Raw genomic sequence first — 24,276 nt, 5'->3', positions numbered from 1 at the left:
TGGGTGGATTACAGTGCTCTCATTGTTATCACAAACTGCGTTAAATGAAAGCAGACACCAAGAAAACTGGGACCAAAAAGGTCATGGCAAAGTTACAGGGCTTATTTTAACTCTGCAGTTGAACTTTTTCCTGAATGCAGTAACTAGTCCTCTCCCAGTCATGATGGGCACAATTTCCAAGTTGTCACGAAGGGGTTCCAACAGCAAAAGCTTTCTTCACAACCACAGTTTTGCAAGAGTAATGGAAATCAATACAGTTTGAAATTTTAATGACAACTGTGATAAGGTACTGGACTTCAGCACCAGGGAAGGTAATTGTGACTACCTGGTAGAAGGTTAATTTCTGCTCATAACAGATTATTCAGTAGCTTGTTTTTACATGGGAAGAGAAGGGTGAAAAAAACTGATCAAAATTACATGCTTACTTTTAGCCAGAATAGTCATAAATGGCACATCCTTAGTTCATACAAAATATTCATTCTAATAAACAGTGGAAGTAAATCAGGATGTTGTACATGTTTTGTCAGATAAAATATACAATGGGAAGTTCAATGGGAATGGATCTAAACACCAATACATTAAATGCAGAATTGGGTGTGAAAATGTCTTGGGACTCATCATTAATGCACATTTTACTTTGTCTAATAAATGTGTCATAAGCCTTTAAACATGTTTTTCTGTATTCAAATTTTATTATGCAAATAATTTTCTGAAACACCAGTTGTTCTGATGTTTGACAACGGGCAAAGAATACCATTATCTGTTTTTTTTTGTACAGTGGTAATAAGGAATGTTGTGAGATTTTCCAAAGTACTTTTAGGTGCAGTACAATATGATCAAGAGTCAACCATTTAAATTTGAATTTGCCACCAATAAAACCCAACATGACATACCAAACTAATCCAAAATGGCACTACTGATCCATTTTCAAGTCCACTTATTCAACAATTGTTGCTCAAACTGGTTCATATAAACTCCCAGCAAAACTTGCCATATCCCTTTCTTGGCCTTCAATTGTGAGAATTCTTTCAACTGCACTGCATTCAAAACATCAGACACAATTTCATAATTCATTACTCTAGCAAGTGCGTTTTGGGTCTGATATAAAATATGGGGGGAAAAAAAAAACTCAATCTGTTGCATTACAAAACATGGCAAATGCAATCATTAAGATTAAAGATGGATGAAGAAAGTCTTCTTGCATCAGTAAATCACGCACTGTTTCATTAAATAAATAATTTATAATTTTGCTATCCACAAGGCTTGGTTCTGTAGACAGATTACAAATGTTTTTGTGACCAACAAAACAAAACTTGCAAAATATGTTGATTACCACAGATGTTTTATGTTTAAAAAAGTTCAATGTTCTTTGGAATCATCAGATCTCAAATTCTACCAATTAATTTGGCAATTCATGCAGTTTTGAATAGTTCAGTCTTCCATGTGTTACTTCTCCAGCAAAAGTTGATACTGCTATTCTTTTGTCACATACCTGGGGCCTTGTGGAACACTGCCTACAAAAGTAAACATTTCTGCATAATGGAAAGATGAAAATTTCTCTCATTATTCACAAACACTTTGCTTCTAGATTTGTTGCTGTTGCATATATCCTTGGAGTCGTCTTTAGCCCTTCAGAGCTACTGATGTGTTGGACAGTGTACCAGACTGATGCCAAATAAAAGTAGTATGGTGAGCACCACCTTGTTTTAGTCAGAGGGCAAAAAACAAAACAAGTGGATCTCTTTATTCTTGAAACAAGCTGGAATTTGCATCTTTAAAAACGTAGAATCTTTTTGTGCTCATCAAGGTGAGGGATGTTAAGTGTTGAGGATTGGAACACTTTCCATTTCAGATACCCAATGTCCGTGTCAAGCACTCTCAGGTCAGGTATTTTATGTTTAGATGCAGAGTAAAGGTTGCTCTACACTGCCCCAACAATGTGCCTCACCCCCAACAATGTACCTCAACCCAACCTCAGAAGAGCACGCTACTGCAGCAGTATGACATTTTACCATTTCCCACAATAGCCATCCTGTGGCATCTGTGAGATTACCAATTTAGTGCTAAAATGCAGCCAGGTTTGTGCTGTGGGTCCATGTGCATTAGGAACGTTGCTGAAATTGCCCAAACTTGTTCCTGTGGAATCTATGCCAAATTAGCCCTTTTTGGCTATTGGAGTAATACTAGTATCCACACACATTGCATTTTGGACGGTACATGTCCCAGCTGGAGTGTTTTCATTTGTTAGCACTTGGTGCTGATGTTGATCAGAACAGGTCTTAGAGGCAAAAGAATTCAGGAAATGTGTGAAATCAACCTGACCCGGGTCTTTATTTCTTGACGACACAAGGGACAGGTGTCCAGTTGCAAGGCACATTCCATGCATAGGTCACTGGTAAAAAGATAGAAGATCAAATGTTAAGTTAAGCTTTATCAAATATCCAGGTGACCATTGTAGAACCACACAATTATTCCAAAATTAGTTTATTCTCATTCAAAACTGTATATTTGTAAATTAAAACATGAATACACATCACAGAATAAAACACTACACTGCCCCTATGATTAGTGCCATTTTATCCATCCCAGCACAAATAAAAGTGCAAGTTTTGGGAATCAGCAAGTCCACTTTCCCTATTTTCGTAGTTTCTTCTGGAGGTACCATCATAGAGGACATCAATGGGCAACCTATAGCTACAAGAACTTTGGTTCAGCCAACAATTAACTGCATATGAACAGCTATATAAAATGAATAGTGTTCCACAGGGAGGTGGGTCAGTTCATAAAGCTATACTGATGGTAATCTTTTCAGGTTGCTATAGCTCCTGGGATGAACATAGAGGTCCAGCTCAATTGTTAAGAACTCTTGTAGGGCTGTTCCAGTCAAGTCAGTCATTGGCTTAGACAGGACTAAAAGCTTGTTATCCCTTCAATGTCGTACAGGCATAAAATGTATCAACCTCACCCAATCCACTGATCTGCATGATTGTGGACTGGACTGAGTCTTGAAGAACTGATGAGTTTTCTTTTACAGTCTGCTTAACAGGGGTTAAATGTTCTATCACTGCATATGATGTTAACAACTGACAAAACGGCCTTTTAAAAAAAAAATTCCCATTCCTCCAGCTATTATTGCTACTCATTTGCGCCCGAATAGATCAGGTGCAATTACTAGGCCACGGAGCTGCAGTTCATAACTGAAGAGACTTTGCAGCCTTTATAAAGTGGAGATGCTGAACACTTGGTCATCTTCCTTCACTTCATGACCTCCTTGGCACTTAATAAAATAAACTGCAACTTATGACTCAGGTTCAAACCCCACACAATTTCCTCTTGTTAATGTTAGAAATGTGTGGTTCTGCTGAGAAGAGTTTAAAATAAAGTTCAGACATACATTTTATTGAAGGTGGAAATTTTTCTGTTTATCTCACAATTATCTCCAATTTCTTAAATGGGTTTCCAAAGAAATTAAGACTACTATATGCATATTAACCCCAAGAGGAAACACTGCAAAAAACCACGCTTGTACACAAGAGCTTTTATTTACACACAAAACCTGATGTAAATATGATTTACAATGTACACTCCAGTGAAGTAGTTAGCAAGCCATCAAAAGGCTTTTATTCTTTGGGAGGTGGAAGGGAGTTGCCCAATAAATTTTAATCTATTTTGAATTGACGAGTTTATTGTGGGAGTTGGTAAAGGGATACATTGGCCCAGAATTTACTGTGAAAATAACAGGCTAACAACGCTCACCATTATTTATGCACAAATTGGACAGCAACTTCCAGCGAGTGCATATTTGCAGTTAAATGCAAAAATCCAGAAGTTGCTGTTCGAGATGCGCTGCCCCTCCATCAGCTTCACGAAAACAGCCTCTCATTGTCTGACTCACCATTCCAATACATTGAACGGTGTGATGTTCCTGTACTTACGTGGTAGATACGGACTAAACTCACCACAAAGTTAGGGCTTGTCCATTCCAGTCTAAGCACCCTTTTAACGGCATGATAAGCCTTAATTACTGCCAAACAACCTTTCTGGACTGAAAATTAACTTTTACAAGTGTGGAGTCTCATTCCTTCAGCTTTTAATTGTTGTTGGAGATTTAAAAATTTAAATTACTTTTTTTTTAAAAACTCCAATTTTTTTTCCCCTCTCTCAATCCAATCTTTCTTTCTCTATTTCACTTTCTGCACTTGATTTGACATTGTATTCACTATTCTAACTTACACTTCCTGGTTCAGACTTCGCTGCTCATTAAAGATTCTTCAATTTGATTGGTTAAGTTGATATACAGTTGCTTGTGCTGTTCACTAGCCCCAGGTGCCCTGTAGAGGGCGCTCCACTACTTGGATCTCGAACTTACAACACAAAAGCTCATGGAACGTATATGGGCAAGGGCAAGGGCAAGGAACAGCAGGCACCGTTGGTTTGCCGCTCACAGTAAATTCTGCCCATTAACATGTGCCTCCTCATACAGATTACACCACAATATTTTTCCCCTAAACCAAGTTCCTTCCCATAAACTGATGGGCTACCCTTCACTAACAGGTATGTGATGTCTTGCCCTATTTAAGGGAAAATCATTCAAAATACATCAGGCAGTGTCCAGTGAATTAACAGACACTACATACTAGTAATCAAAGATTACTTAGCGACATTGCCAGATCACTTCAGCGGAGGAATGAGCCATCAGAAATTTGGGGACAGATATATTAATTACATGTGTTCAGCATGCTAAGGGGTAAACAGCAATGGTTGTGAGCAGCAGTGATTCAGAATCTGATTTAGTGAAAAATCCAGTCCAAATTGGGACAGGGTTGCTTTTGTTTCTGGTGCATACGGAGAGAAAATTGTAATGTAAATGTTGACAGAAGTCAATTTTACAGTTAGTGTTTAAGTGCATTAACAAGAGGTAGCTAAAGCGGTGTGCGAGGAGGAAGATCTTTGAAACTTTTAGCATTGGTCTATGCTTAAGAGGATTTACATCGAAACTACAGCACAGAAACAGGCCATTCGGTCCAACTGGTCTATGCCGGCATTTATGCTCCACATGAGCATCCTCTCTCCCTACTTCAACTAACCCTTCTATTCCTTCCTCACTCCCTCATGTGCTTATTTAGCTTCCCCATAAATGCATCTGTTATTTGCCTCAACTACTTTTTGTGGTAGCACGTTCCACATTCTTGCCACTTTTTGGGTAGTTTCTCCTGAATTCCCCACTGGATTTATTAGCAACAATTTTATTTCGGTCATCCCTCAGCCTGCTCGTTTTTAAAAAGAGTCCCAGCCTGTTCAGCCTTTCCTGATAAGGATATCCTCTCAGTTCTATCATCCTTGTGACTCTCTTTTGCACTCTTTTCAATGCCTCTATATCCTTTTTATAATATGGAGACCAGAACTGTGCACAGTACTCCAAGTGGGGCCTAACCAAGGTTCCATACAAGTTTAATGTAACTTCTTCGCTTTTCAATTCTATCCCGTTAGACATGAACCCAGTGCTTGATTTTCCTTTTTTAATGGCTTTATTAACCTGCGTCGCTACTTTTAGTGATTTGTGTATCTGTACCCCAAAATCCCTTTGCTCCTTTTTCCATTTTAGATTATTATTCAAGCAGTATGTGGCCCTCATATTCTTCCTACCAAAATGCACCACTTCACACTTATCTATATTGAAATTCATTTGCCAATGACACACCCTTTCTACAAGTTTATTAATGTCCTCTTGCATTTTGATGCATTCTTCCTTTGTATTTAATGTGCACATCTGAATGTACATCAGTGGAATGCTTTTAAATATCAATAAAATTCTGAATTTAAAAACAAACAGTCAAAAAGTGGGAAAGAAAGTAATTTTGTTTGTGAAAAATAAGGTCAATTAAGAGCTGGGTAGATGCTGCCAGAGTTGCATTCATTATCTTTGTATCTAATATCTACGTGGAAAAGAGCAGTACCAAGCCACAACATATGGTTGTACATTTAAAAAATCAGGATACTTTTCAAAAATGTTTGTTTTAAAATTAATCATGAGAATTGTAGAAAGAGTATCTGAGAGTCAAGAAGCAATCGTCATAGGTCAGCCACTACTACTATTTTTTTTAAAAAATACTGTACTTTGAGAAAAGATGTTATTTACAAGCAGGCAGTGGCAAGAAAGAGTCAGGAAGCACAAATAATCGTGCCCATGCATTGAAGATGCTTGGAAAAAGATTTCGAAGTTCCTCCTAAAATCAGCAAACTTAACTCAAATCCCTTTCCCTTTGAGGATTTTGGGCCTTTGTCTTTTAAGATACGATGCATAATATGAATTAGCATCACTTTTCCACTGCCACAAACATGCCCTCCAAAAAATTTCATTTATGCCACTTAATCTGTAGTAGGTGGTTACAAGAAGCAAATAGGCCAATGTTGTACAACTGATCATTGAAGCAACACATGTACAGTGCACAACAGTCACCAATATTATTTGATAGGGCCTCTCTCTTCTGGGAAAGGCAGAAGGGACAATTGCTTGGAATAATGCAAAGAGCTACCATCATGAGGACAGTATCCAAAATACTGGAAAGTTATGAAAATCCTACAAAGGGCAGTGTTTCAAATCTTAGGAAAAAAAATTCAGACTTGCAGTCTGATTCCATAAATAATGCATACATTAGTAATTACATAGGATGGTGGCTTACATCAGTAATTTTCAATTTGCAAACAAGAAACTCCAACCATGGACAACTATCATCACAAACAAGCACAGAGATGCTTCAGCTAAAACAAGACTGCAACATACCTATGTCCACATGGTCTAAGTTCTGTATCAGCCATCTCATCACAGCAGAGTGTGCAGCAGTTTTCCCGTATGCTCACTTGTTTCAATAAAGCTAGACGTCTGTGCCTTAAACACAACACAATTTTGTCTGTTTATATATTATACCAGATCTCAATTCACCCACATTTCTAATGATTACACCCATATATATGCATGCTGTTGAAGGCCCGAGCATAAAACACCCAATTGGTTATGAAAATTTAAGAGAGATCATTTTTATAATACCATAAGACCTTTAAATGCAGCATAATGCAGTAAGGTTTTATGTTGGATATTGAATGTACTCACCTTGGAAGAATGATTTTTTCTTCTGGCGAGAGGGAGGCATATTCATTAAATGTGCTGAATTTGACGGTTGGAGGATACTTAAATGGTTTTGCTCCAAAATTAAACTCACACTGTTGGTAAGACATGAAACTGGCAGCAGCAAAGAAGCCAGATCTGCAATTAAATACAATTAAAAAAGTAAAATACTAAGCCGCACTCAATATGTGGCCTGTACAATTTTGGAAATGGTTTCTTCTGCAATAAGATGCCAAAACAATTTTTAAAAAGCATACTATGTATATATAAAAAAAGTATTGTCCTTTTTAATGGTGATATTTGCATTTTGATGTTGATAGGACAATAGCTCATTAAGTTTAAGGAAAACAGGTGCTGACATTTTCAAAAGGAGACAACACAAAGTCAACTAGAATTTCTGACTTCACCCAAAACTGTTGTAACTGTAGCTCTTCAGTGGGCTGACAAGTCTGAAAACACTGGAACAAATCTTCTAAGTTCAGAAATTGGACAGCCTACAACGCTGGTAGATGAAGTAGAAAAGCAGTGGACCCAATACCCTAGGGTATGAAGTCATCATCCTGCCACAGGCCTTCAGACTTCAACTTTGGACTCTATCATATTGTATCCTCCCTGTCCTCTGTTTATAAGGACATGTTTTGCTTGGTTTAAGTTAATCTAATAAATTAATGATGTGGAGATGCCGGTGATGGACTGGGGTTAACAATTGTAAACAATTTTACAACACCAAGTTATAGTCCAACGATTTTATTTTTAATCCCACAAGCTTTCGGGGGCTTTCCCCTTCCACACCGCCTGAGGAAGGGGAAAGCCCCCGAAAGCTTGTGGGATTAAAAATAAAATCGTTGGACTATAACTTGGTGTTGTAAAATTGTTTACAACTAATAAATTAAGGCATGGCAGAGCAGCTCAGACCGGTTGAATACACAACCCGTGCCATGTGGGAACTCCAGGATGCTTCCCATGTCCTGGACAACCACATGTGCAGGAAGTGTCGTCAGCTGGTGGAGCTCGAGCTCCGGGTTTCGGACCTTGAGCAGCAGCTGGCGTCACTGCAGTGTATCCGCAAAGCTGAGACTTTCGTGGATAGCACGTTTCAGGATGTGGTCACCCCGCAGATTAAGAAAGTGCAGGCAGAGAGGGACTGGGTGACCGCCAGACAGACAAGCATGACCAGACAGGTAGTGCAGGAGTCCCGAGGGCATCTCACTCTCCACCAGTATTCAATTCTGGGTACTGGTGGGGGAGAGGGTTCCTCTGGAGTGCAGCCAGAGCCAAGTCCAAAGCATCATGGGTGGCTCAGCTGTACAAGGGTGGGGGGAGAAAGATCGAGAGAGCAAGTGATAGGGGATTCTGTAGTTAGGGGAGCAGACAGGCGTTTCTGCGGCCGCAATCGTGATTCCAGGATGGTATGTTGCCTCCCTGGTGCCAGGGTCATGGATGTCACTGAGCGGCTGCAGAACATTCTGAAGGGGGAGGGTGAACAGCCAGAGGTCGTAGTCCATATCGGTACCAACAACATAGGTAAAAAGAGGGATGAGGTCCTGCAAGCAGAATGTAAGGAGTTAGGAAATAAGTTAAAAAGCAGGACCTCAAGGGTAGTAATCTCAGGATTATTCCCAGTGCCACGTGCTAGTGAGTATGGGAATAGGAGAATAGATCAGATGAATGCGTGGCTGGAGGGTTGGTGCAGGAGGGAGGGACTTAGATTCCTGAGGAGTTGGGATCGATTCTGGGGAAGGTGGGACCTGTACAAGCCAGACAGGTTGCACCTCAACAGATCCGGGACTAATATCCTTGTAAGGGGGTTTGCTACTGCTGTTGGGGAGGGTTTAAACTAGAGTGGCAGGGGGATGGGAACCTAAGCGGGGAATCAGAAGAGAGTAAAGTTGAGAGAAGCAAGAGAGGGGAGGACCCAGGGGAAATTTACAATACAAATAGTTGTTCAAGAACAAGCGAAGGGGAAAAGCGTAGCGCAGCAGAAAGTGTACTTTAGACACTACAGATAAAGTGAAAACTAGAAGGGAGAAAGCAATTAACCCAGCATCAAAGCTGAAGATCAAGCTAGGGTGTGTGGCCCAACTAAGAGTTCTATATACAAATGCATGGAGTATAAGGAATAAATTAAATGATCTACAGGCACAAATTCAAATTGGAGGGTATGACATGATAGCTATTACTGAGACATGGCTGCAGGATGGTCAGGATTGGGAACTAAATATACCAGGTTATAAGGTCTGCAGGAGAGATAGGGAAAATGGAAGAGGGGGAGGAGTAGCCTTAATGATTAGAGATGAAAACACTTCAATGATAAAGGGGGATATAACGAGAGGTAAGCAGCCAACAGAGACCTTATGGGTTGAATTGAGAAATAGGAAAGGATCGAAGACTATAGTGGGAGTTGTATATAGGAGCCCTGGCAGCAGCTCTGAAGTGCTAGATTGTATAAATGCAGAGATTAGACAAACGTGTAGCAAAGGCATAGTGGTCTTAATGGGGGACTTTAACCTTCACATAGATTGGGAAAAGCAGACCAGCAACTGTCAGAAAGGTAGTGAATTTCTTGAGTGTGTCCGGGATAGTTTTCTACAGCAGTATGTCCAAGAGGCAACAAGGGGCAAGCCATACTAGATTTAGTAATGAGTAATGAACCAGATTTAGTTAACAGCTTGACTGTGCATGAACATCTAACCAATAGCAATCATAACATGATCGAGTTCAAGGTAGTGTTTGAAAGGGAAAAAAGTGAGTCAGCTGCTAAGATTTTAGACTTGGGTAAGGCAGCCTTCAATGGGATGAGACAGAGACTGTCCGCAGTAAACTGGGCAAATCTGTTAATGGGTAAAATGACTGATGATCAGTGGGAAATGTTTAAAAGAAACATTTAACGTCATAAAGAATCTGTTTATACCCCTGAGGGGCAAGAACTCTACTTGCCAAAAAAAAGCCATGGACAACTGAAGAGGTAAGGGACAGTATAAGACATAAGGAAAGGGCATACAAAAAGGCAAAAAATGTCACAGATCCTGGCGAATGGGAAAGATACAAAGATCAACAAAACAGATAATAAGGGCTACAAAAAGAGAGTATGAAAAGAAACTTGCAAGGGATATCAAAACCAATACGAAGAACTTTTATAGTTATATTAGGAAAAAGAGGGTGGTCAGGAGCAGTGGTGGCCCCTTAAAAACTGAAAGTGGGGATATTGTCATTGACAATGGGGAAATGGCGGACATGTTGAATAATTACTTTGCGTCAGTATTTACAGTAGAAAAAGAGACGACCATGCTGGAAATCCCAAGAAAACTAATATTGAATCGGGGACAGGGGCTCGAAAAAATTAACATAAGTAAAGCAACAGGAATGAAGAAAATAATAGCACTAAAGAGTGACAAATCCCAAGGAACAGATGGTTTCCATCCCACGGTTTTAAAGGAAGTAGGCGAGCACATTGCAGATGTCCTAACTATAATCTTTCCAAGTTCTCTAAACTGGAAAATTGCACGTCACTCTGCATTTTAAGAAAGGAGGGAACCAAGGGAATTATAGACCAGTTAGCCTAACATCTGTTGTGGGGAAAATGCTGGAGTCTATAATTAAGGATAGGGTGACTGAACACCGAGAATTCTCAGTTAATCAGAGAGAGCCAGCATGGATTTGTGAAAGGTAGGTTGTGCCTGACAAACCTGATTGAATTTTTTGAAGAGGTGACTAAAGTAGTGGACAGGGGAATGTCAATGGATGTTATTTATATGGACTTCCAGAAGGCATTTGATAAGGTCCCACATAAGAGACTGTTAGCTAAGATGGAAGCCCATGGAATCGAGGGAGAAGTACGGACTTGGTTAGGAAGTTGGCTGAGCGAAAGGCGACAGAGAGTCAGGATAATGGGTAGGTACTCACATTGGCAGGATGTGACTAGTGGAATCCCGCAGGGATCTGTCTTGGGGTCTCAATTATTCACAATATTTAGGCATAGAAAGTCTCATATCTAAGTTTGCCGATGACACAAAGATTGGTGGCATTGTAAACAGTGTAGATGAAAACATAAAATTACAAAGGGATATTGATAGATTAAGTGAATGGGCAAAACTGTGGCAAATTTTTTTTTTAAATTCGTTCACGGGATGTGGGCGTCGCTGGCGAGGCCAGCATTTATTGCCCATCCCTAATTGCCCTCGAGAAGGTGGTGGTGAGCCGCCTTCTTGAACCGCTGCAGCCCGTGTGGTGAAGGTTCTCCCACAGCGCTGTTAGGAAGGGAGTTCCAGGATTTTGACCCAGTGACGATGAAGGAACGGCGATATATTTCTAAGTTGGGACGGTGTGTGACTTGGAGGGGAACGTGCAGGTGGTGTTGTTCCCATGTGCCTGCTGCTCTTGTCCTTCTAGGTGGTAGAGGTCGCAGGTTTGGGAGATGCTGTCGAAGAAGCCTGGACGAGTTGCTGCAGTTCATCCTGTGGATGGTACACACTGCAGCCACTGTGCGCCGGTGAAGGGAGCGAACGTTTAGGGTGGTGGATGGGGTGCCAATCAAGCAGGCTGCTTTATCCTGGATGGTGTCGAGCTTCTTGAGTGTTGTTAGAGCTGCACTCATCCAGGCAAGTGGAGAGTATTCCATCACACTCCTGACTTGTGCCTTGTCGATGGTGGAAAGGCTTTGGGGAGTCAGGTGGTGAGTCACTCACCGCAGAATACCCAGCCTCTGACCTGCTCTTGTAGGCACAGTATTTATATGGCTGGTCCAGTTAAGTTTCTGGTCAATGGTGATCCACAGGATGTTGATGGTGGGGGATTCGGCGATGGTAATGCCATTGAATGTCAAGGGGAGGTGGTTAGACTCTCTCTCTTGTTGGTGATTGTCATTGCCTGGCACTTAAGTGGCAAGTAACATTCATGCCAGACAAGAGCCCAAGCCTGGATGTTGTCCAGGTCTTGCTGCATGCGGGCTCGGACTGCTTCATTATTTGAGGGGTTGCGAATGGAACTGAACACTGTGCAATCATCAGCGAACATCCCCATTTCTGACCTTATGATGGAGGGAAGGTCATTGATGAAGCAGCTGAAAATGGTTGGGCCTAAGACATTGCCCTGAGGAACTCCTGCAGCAATGCCCTGGGGCTGAGATGATTGATCTCCAACAACCACTACCATCTTCCTTTGCGCTAGGTATGACTCCAGCCACTGGAGAGTTTTCCCCGATTCCCATTGACTTCAATTTTACTCGGGCTCCTTGGTGCCACACTCGGTCAAATGCTGCCTTGATGTCAAGGGCAGTCACTCTCACCTCACCTCTGGAATTCAGCTCTTTTGTCCATGTTTGGGGCAAGGCTGCAATGAGGCCTGGAGCCGAGTGGTCCCGGCGGAACCCAAACTGAGCTTTGGTGAGCAGGTTATTGGTGAGTAAGTGCCGCTTGATAGTACTGTCGACGACACCTTCCATCACTTTGCTGATGATTGAAAGTAGACTGATAGGGTGGTAATTGGCCGGATTGGATTTGTCCTGCTTTTTGCGGACAGGATATACCTGGGCAATTTTCCACATTGTGGGGTCGATGCCAGTATTGTAGCTGTATTGGAACAGCTTGGCTAGAGGCGCAGCTAATTCTGGAGCACAAGTCTTCAGCACTACAGCCAGGAAGTTGTCAGGGCCCATAGCCTTTGCTGTATCCAGTGCACTCGGCCATTTCTTGATATCACGTGGAGTGAATCGAATTGGCTGAAGACTGGCTTCTGTGATGGTGGGGATATCAGGAGGAAGCCGAGATGGATCATCCACTCGGCACTTCTGGCTGAAAATGGCCTTTGAGGGAGTGCAGCGTAGGTTTATTAGAATGATACCCGGACTTCAAGGGTTAAGTTAAGAGGAGAGATTACACAAATTGGGGTTGTATTCTCTAGAGTTTCAAAGGTTAAGGCGTGCTCTGATCGAAGTTTAAAAGATATTAAAGGGAACAGACAGGGTGGATAGAGAGAAACTATTTCCGCTGGTTGAGGATTCTAGGAGTAGGGGGCCCAGTCTAAAAATTAGAGCCAGACCTTTCAGGAGTGAAACGAGAAAACATTTCTGCAAACAAAGGGTGGTAGAAGTTTGGAACTCTCTTCCGCAAACGGCAATTGAGCTTAGCTCAATTGCTAAATTTAAATCTGAGATAGATAGCTTTTTGGCAACCAAAGGTATTAAGGGATATGGGCCAAAGGCAGGTATATGCAGTTCGATCACAGATCAGCCATGATCTCATCAAATGGCGGAGCAGGCTTGAGGGGCTGAATGGCTTACTCCTGTTCCTATATCTCTCAATCTTTGCCATACCTATGCAACCTGAACTCCCTCTGTCCATTTGTGTGTCCATTTTCGCAGTCACTCAACGCTCAGCTCATTTTTTTTTTATTCGTTCACGGGATGTGGGCGTCGCTGGCAAGGCCGGCATTTATTGCCCATCCCTAATTGCCCTCAAGAAGGAGGTGAGTCACTCGCCGCAGAATACCCAGCCTCTGACCTGCTCTCGTAGCCACAGTATTTATATGGCTGGTCCAGTTAAGTTTCTGGTCAATGGTGACCCCCAGGATGTTGATGGTGGGGGATTCGGCGATGGTAATGCCGTTGAATGTCAAGGGGAGGTGGCTGGACTCTCTCTTGTTGGAGATGGTCATTGCCTGGCACTTATCTGGCGCAAATGTTACTTGCCACTTATGAGCCCAAGCCTGGATGTTGTCCAGGTCTTGCTGCATGCAGGCTCGGACTGCTTCATTATCTGAGGGGTTGCGAATGGAACTGAACACTGTGCGATCAGCATTACTTCTATCTTCTTTTTTCTCCCCTCGACAGCTCTTGGGCCATTCTCTCCCATCTCCCCCCTTCCAGTCACCCTGTCGTGCCTCGTTTTATTTCTTCCCCAGGGTTACTTTGTCCCCTCCCACCAATCCCGACTCCTCTGTTGCTATCCCAGGCTTAAAATCACTTGGACAAGGCCACAGCAAACCCCTGTGCACTGGCATTCTGCAACCCCAACTGCCCCATTCTCCTCTCTCGCTGACCTTTCTGCCCAGCACGACTGCAGGGAACTAATGTGGCGAAAATCTTTTCCGTCCTGCTCACCCCACCCCTCTGACACTACAACTATCACCGCCCTCTCCACATTTCCCTCCAGAATGTCCATTCACTCCTGAAAAAAGACCTTATTGTGAATTATTGTATTGACATCCTGGCTTTAATAGAAACCTCTCATCGGTTGTGACACCTACTGAAGCCTCTCTGCCTCGTTACACTTTCACCACCTGCCCTGGCTAAACTATCATGGTGGTGGTGCAGCCCTCATTACAAAATCACACCTTCATCTTTCTCCCTGCTCCTCTGGTACCATCTCCTTCTTCGAATACCTCACCTTGTTCCACCTCTCACCTCCACTTTAAAATCCTGGTTCTTTACCTCACCACCTCCTAAGCCCCACCCTGGATTTCTCAAGATATCCTCCCTCATCCTCACTGATTTCAATCTCCATCTCAACTCAGCTTGCCATCTCTCCTCTGACTTCACTGTCCTCCCACCAATATTCACGGACACCACCTCAACCTTGCTATCATTTGTTTTCTCTACTCCCCTGGTCTCAATCACAGACAAGGCCATCTCTTATCACTGCTTTGTATCCCTTACCACCCACATCCCCTTTCCAAACCCACTTCCTTCTGTATCCACCCCTGGAAAAACCCTCCGCCATGTCAATTAGAATTGCATTTTCAAGCTGCAAACTACCTAGCCTTTGGCCCTCCATTCACCACAACACTTCTGCAGCCATTAATCTGCTCAACCACTACCTCTCCTCCATCTTTCATGCCCTAGTCCCATAAAACTTTTACTCTCACCCATTCTGATAATTCCTGCTGTTATGGCCTCCCATCTTTGCTCCTTCAAGTACAAGGGGTGCAAACTTGAGCATATCCAGAGCTCAACTGATTTAGCCATCCATTACTAGATCTGCCTAGACCACATCAAGTACTATTTGGCCTCGCTCTCCTCTACCAAACTGCCCACTAATCCAGGATCATCCCAGAAAGGAAAGATAACCTCTGTCTTATTTTCTCCCCTATCAATCATCTCCTTAAACCCCTGTCCCTGCCCCCTTCGCCCTCCTTCAAACAAGTAAGAGGAGCTCATGGACTTTTGACAGACATCTATTAAGTTCACTCTGCTGGTTCCCCCCTTTCCCACCAAGCTGAAGCTCTCCCAAGCTGCCCACTTCCCTAGCCCTGCACCCATGTCTTTCTCGAACTCCTCTCCTATTCTATTCTATTCTATTCTTGTCTCATGCCCTCTCATAGACGCACTTCTTGTTTCCTTGATTCCATTCCCACTAAACTGCTCACCACTCAACTTCCCTTCCTGGCCCCCATGCTAGCTGACATTATAAATGGTTCCCTCTCCTCAGGTACTGTCCCCCTCCCTCAGCAAACCTCAGTCATCACCAGCCTCAAAAGTCCCGTCCTTGAAGAGCCTGTTTTTGCAAACTACTGTCCCACCCCCAAACTCCTATCTCCTCCAAAGTTCTTCAATGTGTGGTCACCTCCCAAATCCATGCCCCTGCCAGAGGTAGAAAAAGACTTCACAACCTGGGCATCATACTCAACCGAGTTGAGCTTCCAACCCCATATCCTCTCCATCCTAAAAACTGCCTACTTCCACTGCCATAACATCACTTGCCTCAGCCCGTATACTGCTGAAACCATGTCATTGTCACCTTTAAATTGGACTATTTTAATGCTCTCTTTGCCAGCCATCCACCTGCCACCCTCCCGCCACCCTCAATAAACTTCAGCTCATCCAAACCTCGGCTGCCTGTATCCTGTCCTGCACCAGGTCCTGCTTGCACATCATTTACCAATGACTTAGATGAAGCAATAGAGAGCCGTATATCCAAGTTTGCCGACGACACTAAGTTAAGTGGCACAGTAAATAGTCTAGATGGGAGCAGAAAGTTGCAATGGGACATTGATCGATTAAGTGAGTGGGCAAACGGAGTTCAATGTGGGGCAGTGAGGTCATCCACTTTGGACCCAAGAAAGTTAGATCAGAATATTTTCTAAATGGTGAGAAGCTAGGAACCGTGGGAGGATCAGAGACATTTAGGGGGCCATGTACAGAAATCAATAAAGCCACGGATGCCATCTCAGTTGAGATATGTTCAAAGGGAGATAGATGCTTACTTCAGAAATAAGGTTATTTAAGCATCTGAAGCAAAAATGGCAAGAAGTTGGGATGAAAAAGGTAGAACTGCCATAGCTAACAAAGTGACAGGAGGAGGCTCTACTAAGAACACCCACATACAGCACCTGATAATGGTCTTCAATTGCTTCCAAAGAAACTCCAGATACAATTTTACATGGGACAGAATACATTATATTTAATAAACAGTATCTGTAAAAAAAAAAGCAAAAACAAAGCAGTACTTGGCATCTCTCCACAGAATCGTCCAGGTCCTGCTTCATATATCCAGCTTCCCCATATCCTTCTAAGGATGGAAAGAACCATCACTCCACCTTCCCACAATTGAGTCCCTCAGAATTGTTACACTCTAGTTTCTGGAGTTCTAACTTCACCGGCTTTCAGCTGGGCTGCTGAATGCAACACTGACATGGCAGCAGAAACCAATGTTTGAGATATAGATGTGAATCCTTTTTTAAAATGTCATCACACCAAGTAGATTACTATCATCAATACACAGGTCCTTCACAGTATTTTAAAGCTAACTGCAATTATTTTTTCTACTGGGTTTATTCCATATTATTTATACAGGCCTAATCACTCAACCCTTATTATGCAAATAACCATTTTATAAAGGAATGCTGAGCAAATTAGAATATGTCTGAAGAGCACATCAAACATTTTGGAAACTATTCCAATTAACTTCTTATATTGCTTTCAATTTGCTGTTGGTTTGTAGACTTCAAACAATTATACAACTCACAAATCACTTTGGATTGTAAACAAAACACTGGCAAAAATCATATACAAAAGTATATACAAAAGCTGGAATATGTTTGAGATTTTCAATTTCTATTCAATTAAAAATATTTTAAGTGCAGTAACCTGCACAGAAAAATATATTACTTTGCTATCTGGAAATTTTCTGCATCAAATCAACTGATATGAATCAAGATGTCTGATAAGCGATTAGTATATTTTAGCTTAGAATTTCACTACTCTAGAAGCAGCTGGTTTTATCAGGATCAACTCAAAGCAGTTCTTTCCAACAATGTACTTACGTGGCTGATGAAAAGACTTGCTTCTCTGGGGGTAGCTGGTTTCCATTAAGATAGAAGATCATCACCTTCTTATTCAAGTCCAAGAGAAATCCTATTGTGTCCCCTGCATGGAAAGAAAGAACAAAAAACTTCCCAGTTAAAATCTAAACAATCATAAAATACTGGTCATTTAGAATTCACAATGGAACTGTGTTTAGCACAATTAAACAGGAGTGAAATGAGAGTTATTACTCAATCATACTTCAGGCTCAAGTTATATAGCTCTGGGTCACAGGTGGCTTATTTTCCAGTAAAGCCAAGTCCAGACGTGAAATTTGTCTGAATCCTCTCCCACCCCACATGTACTTAAAGTCACTACAGAAAAAACCTATTTCCCATTTCATTGTTTATGGGCAGAATGGGGGACTGGCTGTGATATTTAGTCAAGATATAATCAGCATTTAAATCTAGCCAGTTCCTTTTAGGTCACTATTCAGGTATTCATTGTGGGAAAGTCATCTAAATAGGTGCATCCCATGATCCTTTGAAGACTAATTGCTGAGGAACATTTCTGCAGATTGGCACCTACTTGTAAATGCCAGGCTAATGTCCTTTGGGAGAGGCCAAGTTATCAAGTTCAGAGCAGTTCTTTTAAAAAAAACTTTTGGACCTCTGAAGTGTGATGGACATACAATGTACTCAAAAATATATACATTCCTACATTCTACTTTACCTAGATTAGTGCTTATCCTTATAGAAGCAGCACATTCTCCAACTTACTGGAAGCAGTGCCACGTGAAATTGATTAAAATGAGGCACTGAAAAATAGTACAGAATATCCTATTGGGTAGAGTCTTCCATCCTGCCATCAATTTTGTTCAGATTGATTAGACAGGTTATTACAAACAGAAGATGCAAGGGCTTATGAGAGTAATCAAAACATTTAAAATGAAAGTCAGCTAAGTTTGCAAATAAACTGGTACTTTTATTTCAAATTCTGTAGCTTTAAGCTTGTATAATCATTTTGTTATACCCCAACCAGTGCAAATAAACATTAGTATAACGTTTTTGCAAATTGTGAAAAAAGTAGTCACATTTACAGCTGATCTTCACACTTCTACATTTTGTAGTCATTAACCCTTAGGCTACCAACATTCATAGAAGGGACTGGCTCTCCAGGCTCGCAGCTTAAAAAGTTTATCGCTCATTAACCGCAATACTGAAACAAAATACAAACCACTACAGATGCAACTATCTTAAATCTTCAATGAGTTTTCATACGTCAGCACACGGACAAGTGCAGCACTGGAAGGATTAACCTTTTTAAAAGGATAGGAACATTTTATCCTCAACACTATGCAGAAGTGGTTTTATGCCGTTTCTTTATGAAATCCTCCTCTAGAAGGCATCAGCTTCTTGCTGGTTATTGCTCCATGGGTGGTGCCTGCCCTCATTTTGTCCAAATGGCCATTATTCATTTCCAAATCTCGATAACGAATGGTGGGGGTTATTCTACAATGGTACTTTCACAGCCAAGCCTGATCCCTTTATCACCCAACATCCACATGCGTACTTCCAGCAGGGCTCATTAGATAGCAGTCAGTAGCAGAAACCTGGCTGACTTTGCACCTCACGATCCAAGGACACTGAGCCAACTGTAACACCCCCACCGCTGCCATGATTGACCAGTATAACTCAGCACAGGTCAAGGATAGAGCTTGGGACCTTTCTGGTCTGCTTTGGTCAGCTACTTATTGACTTTAAAAAGCACATGCAGAAATGTTTCATTATATTCCAATTTTAAAATTAGCAAATGAGATGAATTAAATCCCACTTTTTGTAGTAATCAGAAGTTGAAAGCTACAAAATAAAATTCAGTACATCAGGCTGTGCAGAATTCAACACTGTACAGTACCTTCTTTCCAGCAAGGGTGGATGTGTGGTTCACTTCTGGCATTGTACCAAATCAGCTGCCGGCAGCCATCATATGCACATGAGTATTCATCATCTCCAATCCCATAACCCTCCTTTAAAAGGAACATACACAGTTAGTAACTAAAGTCCACTTTTAAAATAGTTTGTGGTTGTTTCAGTGTAACCCTGATAAAAATCCTGAAAATATTCGATACCTTTACTAAAAGAACAGGAACAAAATGTTTAATGTATTAACTTACCAGGAAATTCAGCACTGAAAGAGTTCAACCAGCTAAATTTATTCAGTGTAATAGTGCTGATTGTATGCAAATGACCACAGATTGTCACTTTGACTGCATTATCTTATTTTAAAAAAAAAGGACTTCCAATGTCTCAGTGAGCTAATCCAATAGCTGAGTTACACAGACCAGGAACGTTCCAGGTTAGATTGCTGCGTTTTAGGGAATTTGCTGATCTCAATTGGAATGGTGTAAGGGAACTGAAATGCCCCCAGGTAAGAAAAAGAAGAATGATGAAGTTTACCACTCCTAACTACTATCCAGCTACCCTTTCTGGAAGTGTGTGTGTGGATGGTCAGGATTGGATTATGTACAGATATGTTGTGTCCTTCCCTGCTACAACAATTTGCTGACATCACTTCCCTTGCAGTCAAATTATCAACACTCAACAAACAAAAGTACTTCAGTTATTCCACATTTTATGAATTGACTCACTACATTTCATTTATTGGAATTTAGTGATTTGTATTGACATTTAAAATTTACAAAATGTGAAACAAGAGTCTTTGGTTCATATTTTTTTTTTGATGAAAAAGCATTTTGATAACTTACATGATTAAGAAACTTGCTATTTTTGGTCGCCCAACCAATCTGCATTACGCCAGAAGTAATTACAGTTACTTCATAGTACCATACTCCAGAATCTACACAGAACGTACACCGGACACTCTCAAATGAAGATGCATCACATCGAGCCTGCATGAGAATAAACACATTGAATACTCAATTTATGCAATAATCCTGACAAGATTCAGGCCTAGGATTCTGTGCACTAAATCCTAGTACGAGCAACACTGGAATTCAAAAGTGAGGAAGTGATGCTTCAGTTGTACAGAGTCTTGGTCAGACTCCATCTGGAGTACAGTGTTCAGTTTTGGGCACTAAACAACAAGAAATATATATCGGCCTTGGAAGCGATACTGAGCAAATTAACCAAAATGATATCAGGACTTAAAAGGGCTAAATGAGGACAGTAGGCATAATCTTGGTTTGTATTGCCTTGACTTTAGAAGGTTACGGGGTGATCTAATCGAGATATTTAAAATGATAAAGGGATTAGAAAGGAGTAGGTGCAGGCAAACTATTTCCCCTGGTGGGAGAATCCAGAACAAGGGGGGCATAATCTTAAAATTAGAGCAAGAAGTGAAATCAGGAAGTAGGTTTTCACACAAAGGGTAGTGGAAATCTGGAACTCTCTCTGCCAAAGGTCTGTGGATGCTGGGTCAATTGAAATTTTCAAGACTGAGATCGATAGATTTTTGTTAGGTAAGGGTATCAAGGGATATGGAACAAAGGCGGGTAAATGGTGTTGAGATGCAGATCAAACATGATCTGATTGAATGGCGGAACAGCCTACTCCTGTTCCTATCTTTCTAAAATACAACCAAGGGGTCACCCAAAAGTCACATTAAAAAGTAAGGAATATCAAGTTTATTTTGCATGGAAAATTGTTCCTTTCATCACTTCAGTCTCTGCCTCTCTCTTCTCCTTTAAGACACTCCTTAAAACCTACCTCTTTGACCAAACGTTTGGTCACCCGTCCTAATATCTCTATATGTGGCTTGTTGTCAAATTTTATTTGATAATCACTCCTGTGAATCTCCTTGGGACATTTTACTATGTAAAAGGCACTATATAAATGCAAGTTGTTGTCTCTGTGTAATTAATTACTCCAGACCCACAGCAATGTGGTTGATTCTTAATCACCCTCTGAGATGGCCTAGCAAGCCACTCAGTTGTCAAACATAGAAAATAGGAGCAAAAGTAGGCCATTCAAAATGATCATGGCTGATCGTCTAACTCAGTACACTGTTCCCGCTTTTTCCCCATATCCCTTTAACATCAAGAAGGAGATAGATATATTTCTTAAATACATCTAATGACTTGGCCTCCACTGCCTTCTGTGGTAGAGAATTCCACAGGTTCACCACTCTCTGAGTGAAGAAATTTCTCCTCATCTCAGTTCTAAATGGCATACCCCATATCCTGAGACTGTGACCCCGCATACTGGACCCCCCCAGCCATCAGGAACATCCTTCCTGCATCTAGTCCTGTTAGAATTTTATATGTTTCGATGAGATCACCTCTCATTCTTCTAAACTCGTGAATATAGGCCTAGTCGACCCAATCTCTCCTCATAAGTCAGTCCTGCCATCCCAGGAATCAGTCTGGTAAACCTTCGTTGCACTCCCTCCATGGCAAGGAGTCCAAAACTGCACACAATACTCCAGATGTGGTCTCACCAAGGCCCTGTACAACTGCAGTAAGACATCCCTGTTCCTGTACTCAAATCCTCTTGCAATGAAGGCCAACATACCATTCGCCTTCCTAACTGCTTGCTGCACCTGACTGCTCGCTTTCAGCGACTGGTGCACAAGGACACTCAGGTCTCGTTGCACCTCCCCTTTTCCCAATCTATCACCATTCAGATAATCTGCCTTTCTGTTTTTACAACCAAAGTGGATAACCTCACATTTATCAACATTATACTGCATCTGCCATGTTCTTGCCCACTCACCCAACTTGACTAAATCACATTGGAGCCTCTTTGCATCCTCCTCACAGCTCACATTCCACCCCAGCTTTGTGTCATCTGCAAACTTGGAAATGTTACATTCCGTTCCCTCATCCAAATCATTGATATATATTATGAATAGCTGGGGTCCAAAGCACTGATCCCTGCGGTACCCCACTAGTCACTGCCTGCCACCCGGAAAAAGACCCGTTTATTCCTACTCTGTTTCCTGTCTGTCAACCAATTCTCAATCCATGCCAGTATATTCCCCCAATCCCATGTGCTTTAATTTTGCACACTAACCTCTTGTGTGGGACCTTATCAAAAGCCTTCTGAAAATCCAAATACACCACATCCACTGGTTCTCCCCTATCTATTCTACTAGCTCCCGCCTCAAAAAACTCCCCTAGATTTGTTAAGCATGATTTCCCTTTCATAAACGCATGCTGACTTTGTCCAATCCCGTTAATGCCTTCCAAGTGTTCCATTATCACATCCTTTATAATAGACTGGTGGCTCACCACCACCTTCTCAAGGGCAATTAGGGATGGGCAATAAATGCCGGCCTTGCCAGCGACACCCACATCCCATGAACAAATGAAAAAAAAAGTGTAAAGTTTGATGACTAATTTTAGCTTGAATATCGTCTGACACCATGGTGTTTTCTGCCTTTTTAAAATGGCCAGGAATGCATGGTGGGCAGTCTGTGTAATCTCCTGGTGAAATCTCACAGTAAAAGTACAACTTAAATGGTGTGGCACATTACTCAAACTCTCAATTGTATCAGAAGTATGCCTGAGAACTTTTTTCTTAAAAACTTGAGTTGAATTGGGAGACAAAAATGAATTCTACATTTTAGTATTCGCAACAAATAATGCATTTCAAATGGCAATTTGACCAAAATCTAGATGTCATATTATGATCTCACAGACACCCCCAAGGGACCCTAGTGCCTCAAGGGTACAAAAAACACTTTTAAAGGAAATAAAATGAATTTTACTGTATCCCAAGGCAAATAAACACTCACCTCTAGCCCATCTGGTGAAATTTTGAGGTATTCACTAACATCATTGCTATTCAACATAGCATTAATGTGGTTGAGATTTACTTTCTCGTACGTGAACTGCCTTTTCGGTTTTAAAACTGCATTAAAAAAAACAATTATTAGCTTTAAAAGGAATAGTATCCACAAGCATTATGCATTCTTCAGATCAGTAGCAAGGATGTAAAGAGTCAGACTCAATGCTAAACTGTGTCTATTTATGATGTGGAGATGCCGGTGATGGACTGGGGTTGACAATTGTAAACAATTTTACAACACCAAGTTATAGTCCAGCAATTTTATTTTAAATTCACAAGAAGGAGGTAGCCTCCGAAAGCTTGTGAATTTAAAATAAAATTGCTGGACTATAACTTGGTGTTGTAAAATTGTTTACAATGTGTCTATTTAGACAGTTGTGCGCCCACAGCTGACATTTAAGTGTATTTTGTGGCAGTGAACTGTAGTGTTGTATAATTGCATTTTACATCATCTAATGTAGTTGCTTTTGATATTTACTTAATTATATTACTTAAAGTTAGTTACAAACTACAAGAACAAATGCAACTGCGAGAACAAACATAAATGTGAGAACAAAGGAATTGGAAGAACAAATGCTTGTTCTCAGTGCTTATCATTCGTAAACAGATGACAAGCCTGCAGGTGTTTGCAAAACTAACCAAAATCAAAGGAAGCGTGATGAATAAAAAGAATCACTTTGGACTGCCTTGCCCAGACAGGGAATCCCCCAACGCCACTAGCAGCTGGATCACTGAAGGGAACTTGCATCCGAAGCCAGTGAGTTCCCAATGCCGCTGATAGGAGGGTTCCAGGTCAAAATAGGTGTTTGTGAGTGCAGATTAAGTATTATGATGATCATGCTAAGCAAGTAAATGAGCTTTGACTAGTAAATTTGTTGGGACTAAATAAGTGTTGCTTTACAAGACAGAGTGGTCTGGTGTAGTTGTCTTTGGGTCCAAACTAGGGTCACAGCTGAAAGCTGGATTCTCAGGACCCCAAATTATAAACTTAACTATTTCATATCCTTGATGTATTGGTGTTTATGTACAGTCAGCAGATTCCCCTTACATAAGTATATTCCTTTCACAAATGTATCACAACTGCACTTTGACACCTTTCACAATAG

General features: G+C 41.4%; 1 protein-coding gene across 1 annotated transcript in view; it reads right to left on the bottom strand.

The window, feature by feature from the left end:
• Window positions 1–252: 252 nt before the first annotated feature.
• The window catches only part of rspry1 (ring finger and SPRY domain containing 1), a 67,584-nt gene continuing 43,560 nt past the window's right edge, over window positions 253–24,276 (bottom strand). The window contains exons 8-14 of the mRNA XM_067997791.1: window positions 23,118–23,233; window positions 20,128–20,271; window positions 19,278–19,389; window positions 17,384–17,486; window positions 7,112–7,264; window positions 6,785–6,889; window positions 253–2,392 (exon numbers count right to left, since the gene is read on the bottom strand). Coding sequence (XP_067853892.1) covers window positions 2,296–2,392; window positions 6,785–6,889; window positions 7,112–7,264; window positions 17,384–17,486; window positions 19,278–19,389; window positions 20,128–20,271; window positions 23,118–23,233 — 830 coding nt within the window. The 3' untranslated portion in view covers window positions 253–2,295. The remainder of the gene's footprint in view (window positions 2,393–6,784; window positions 6,890–7,111; window positions 7,265–17,383; window positions 17,487–19,277; window positions 19,390–20,127; window positions 20,272–23,117; window positions 23,234–24,276) is intronic.

The sequence above is a fragment of the Heptranchias perlo genome, chromosome 16 (assembly GCF_035084215.1).
Source record: "Heptranchias perlo isolate sHepPer1 chromosome 16, sHepPer1.hap1, whole genome shotgun sequence".
NCBI lineage: Eukaryota > Metazoa > Chordata > Chondrichthyes > Hexanchiformes > Hexanchidae > Heptranchias > Heptranchias perlo.
The sequence above is the reverse complement of the archived record's forward strand: the minus strand, read 5'-3'. Positions and strand labels throughout refer to the sequence as shown.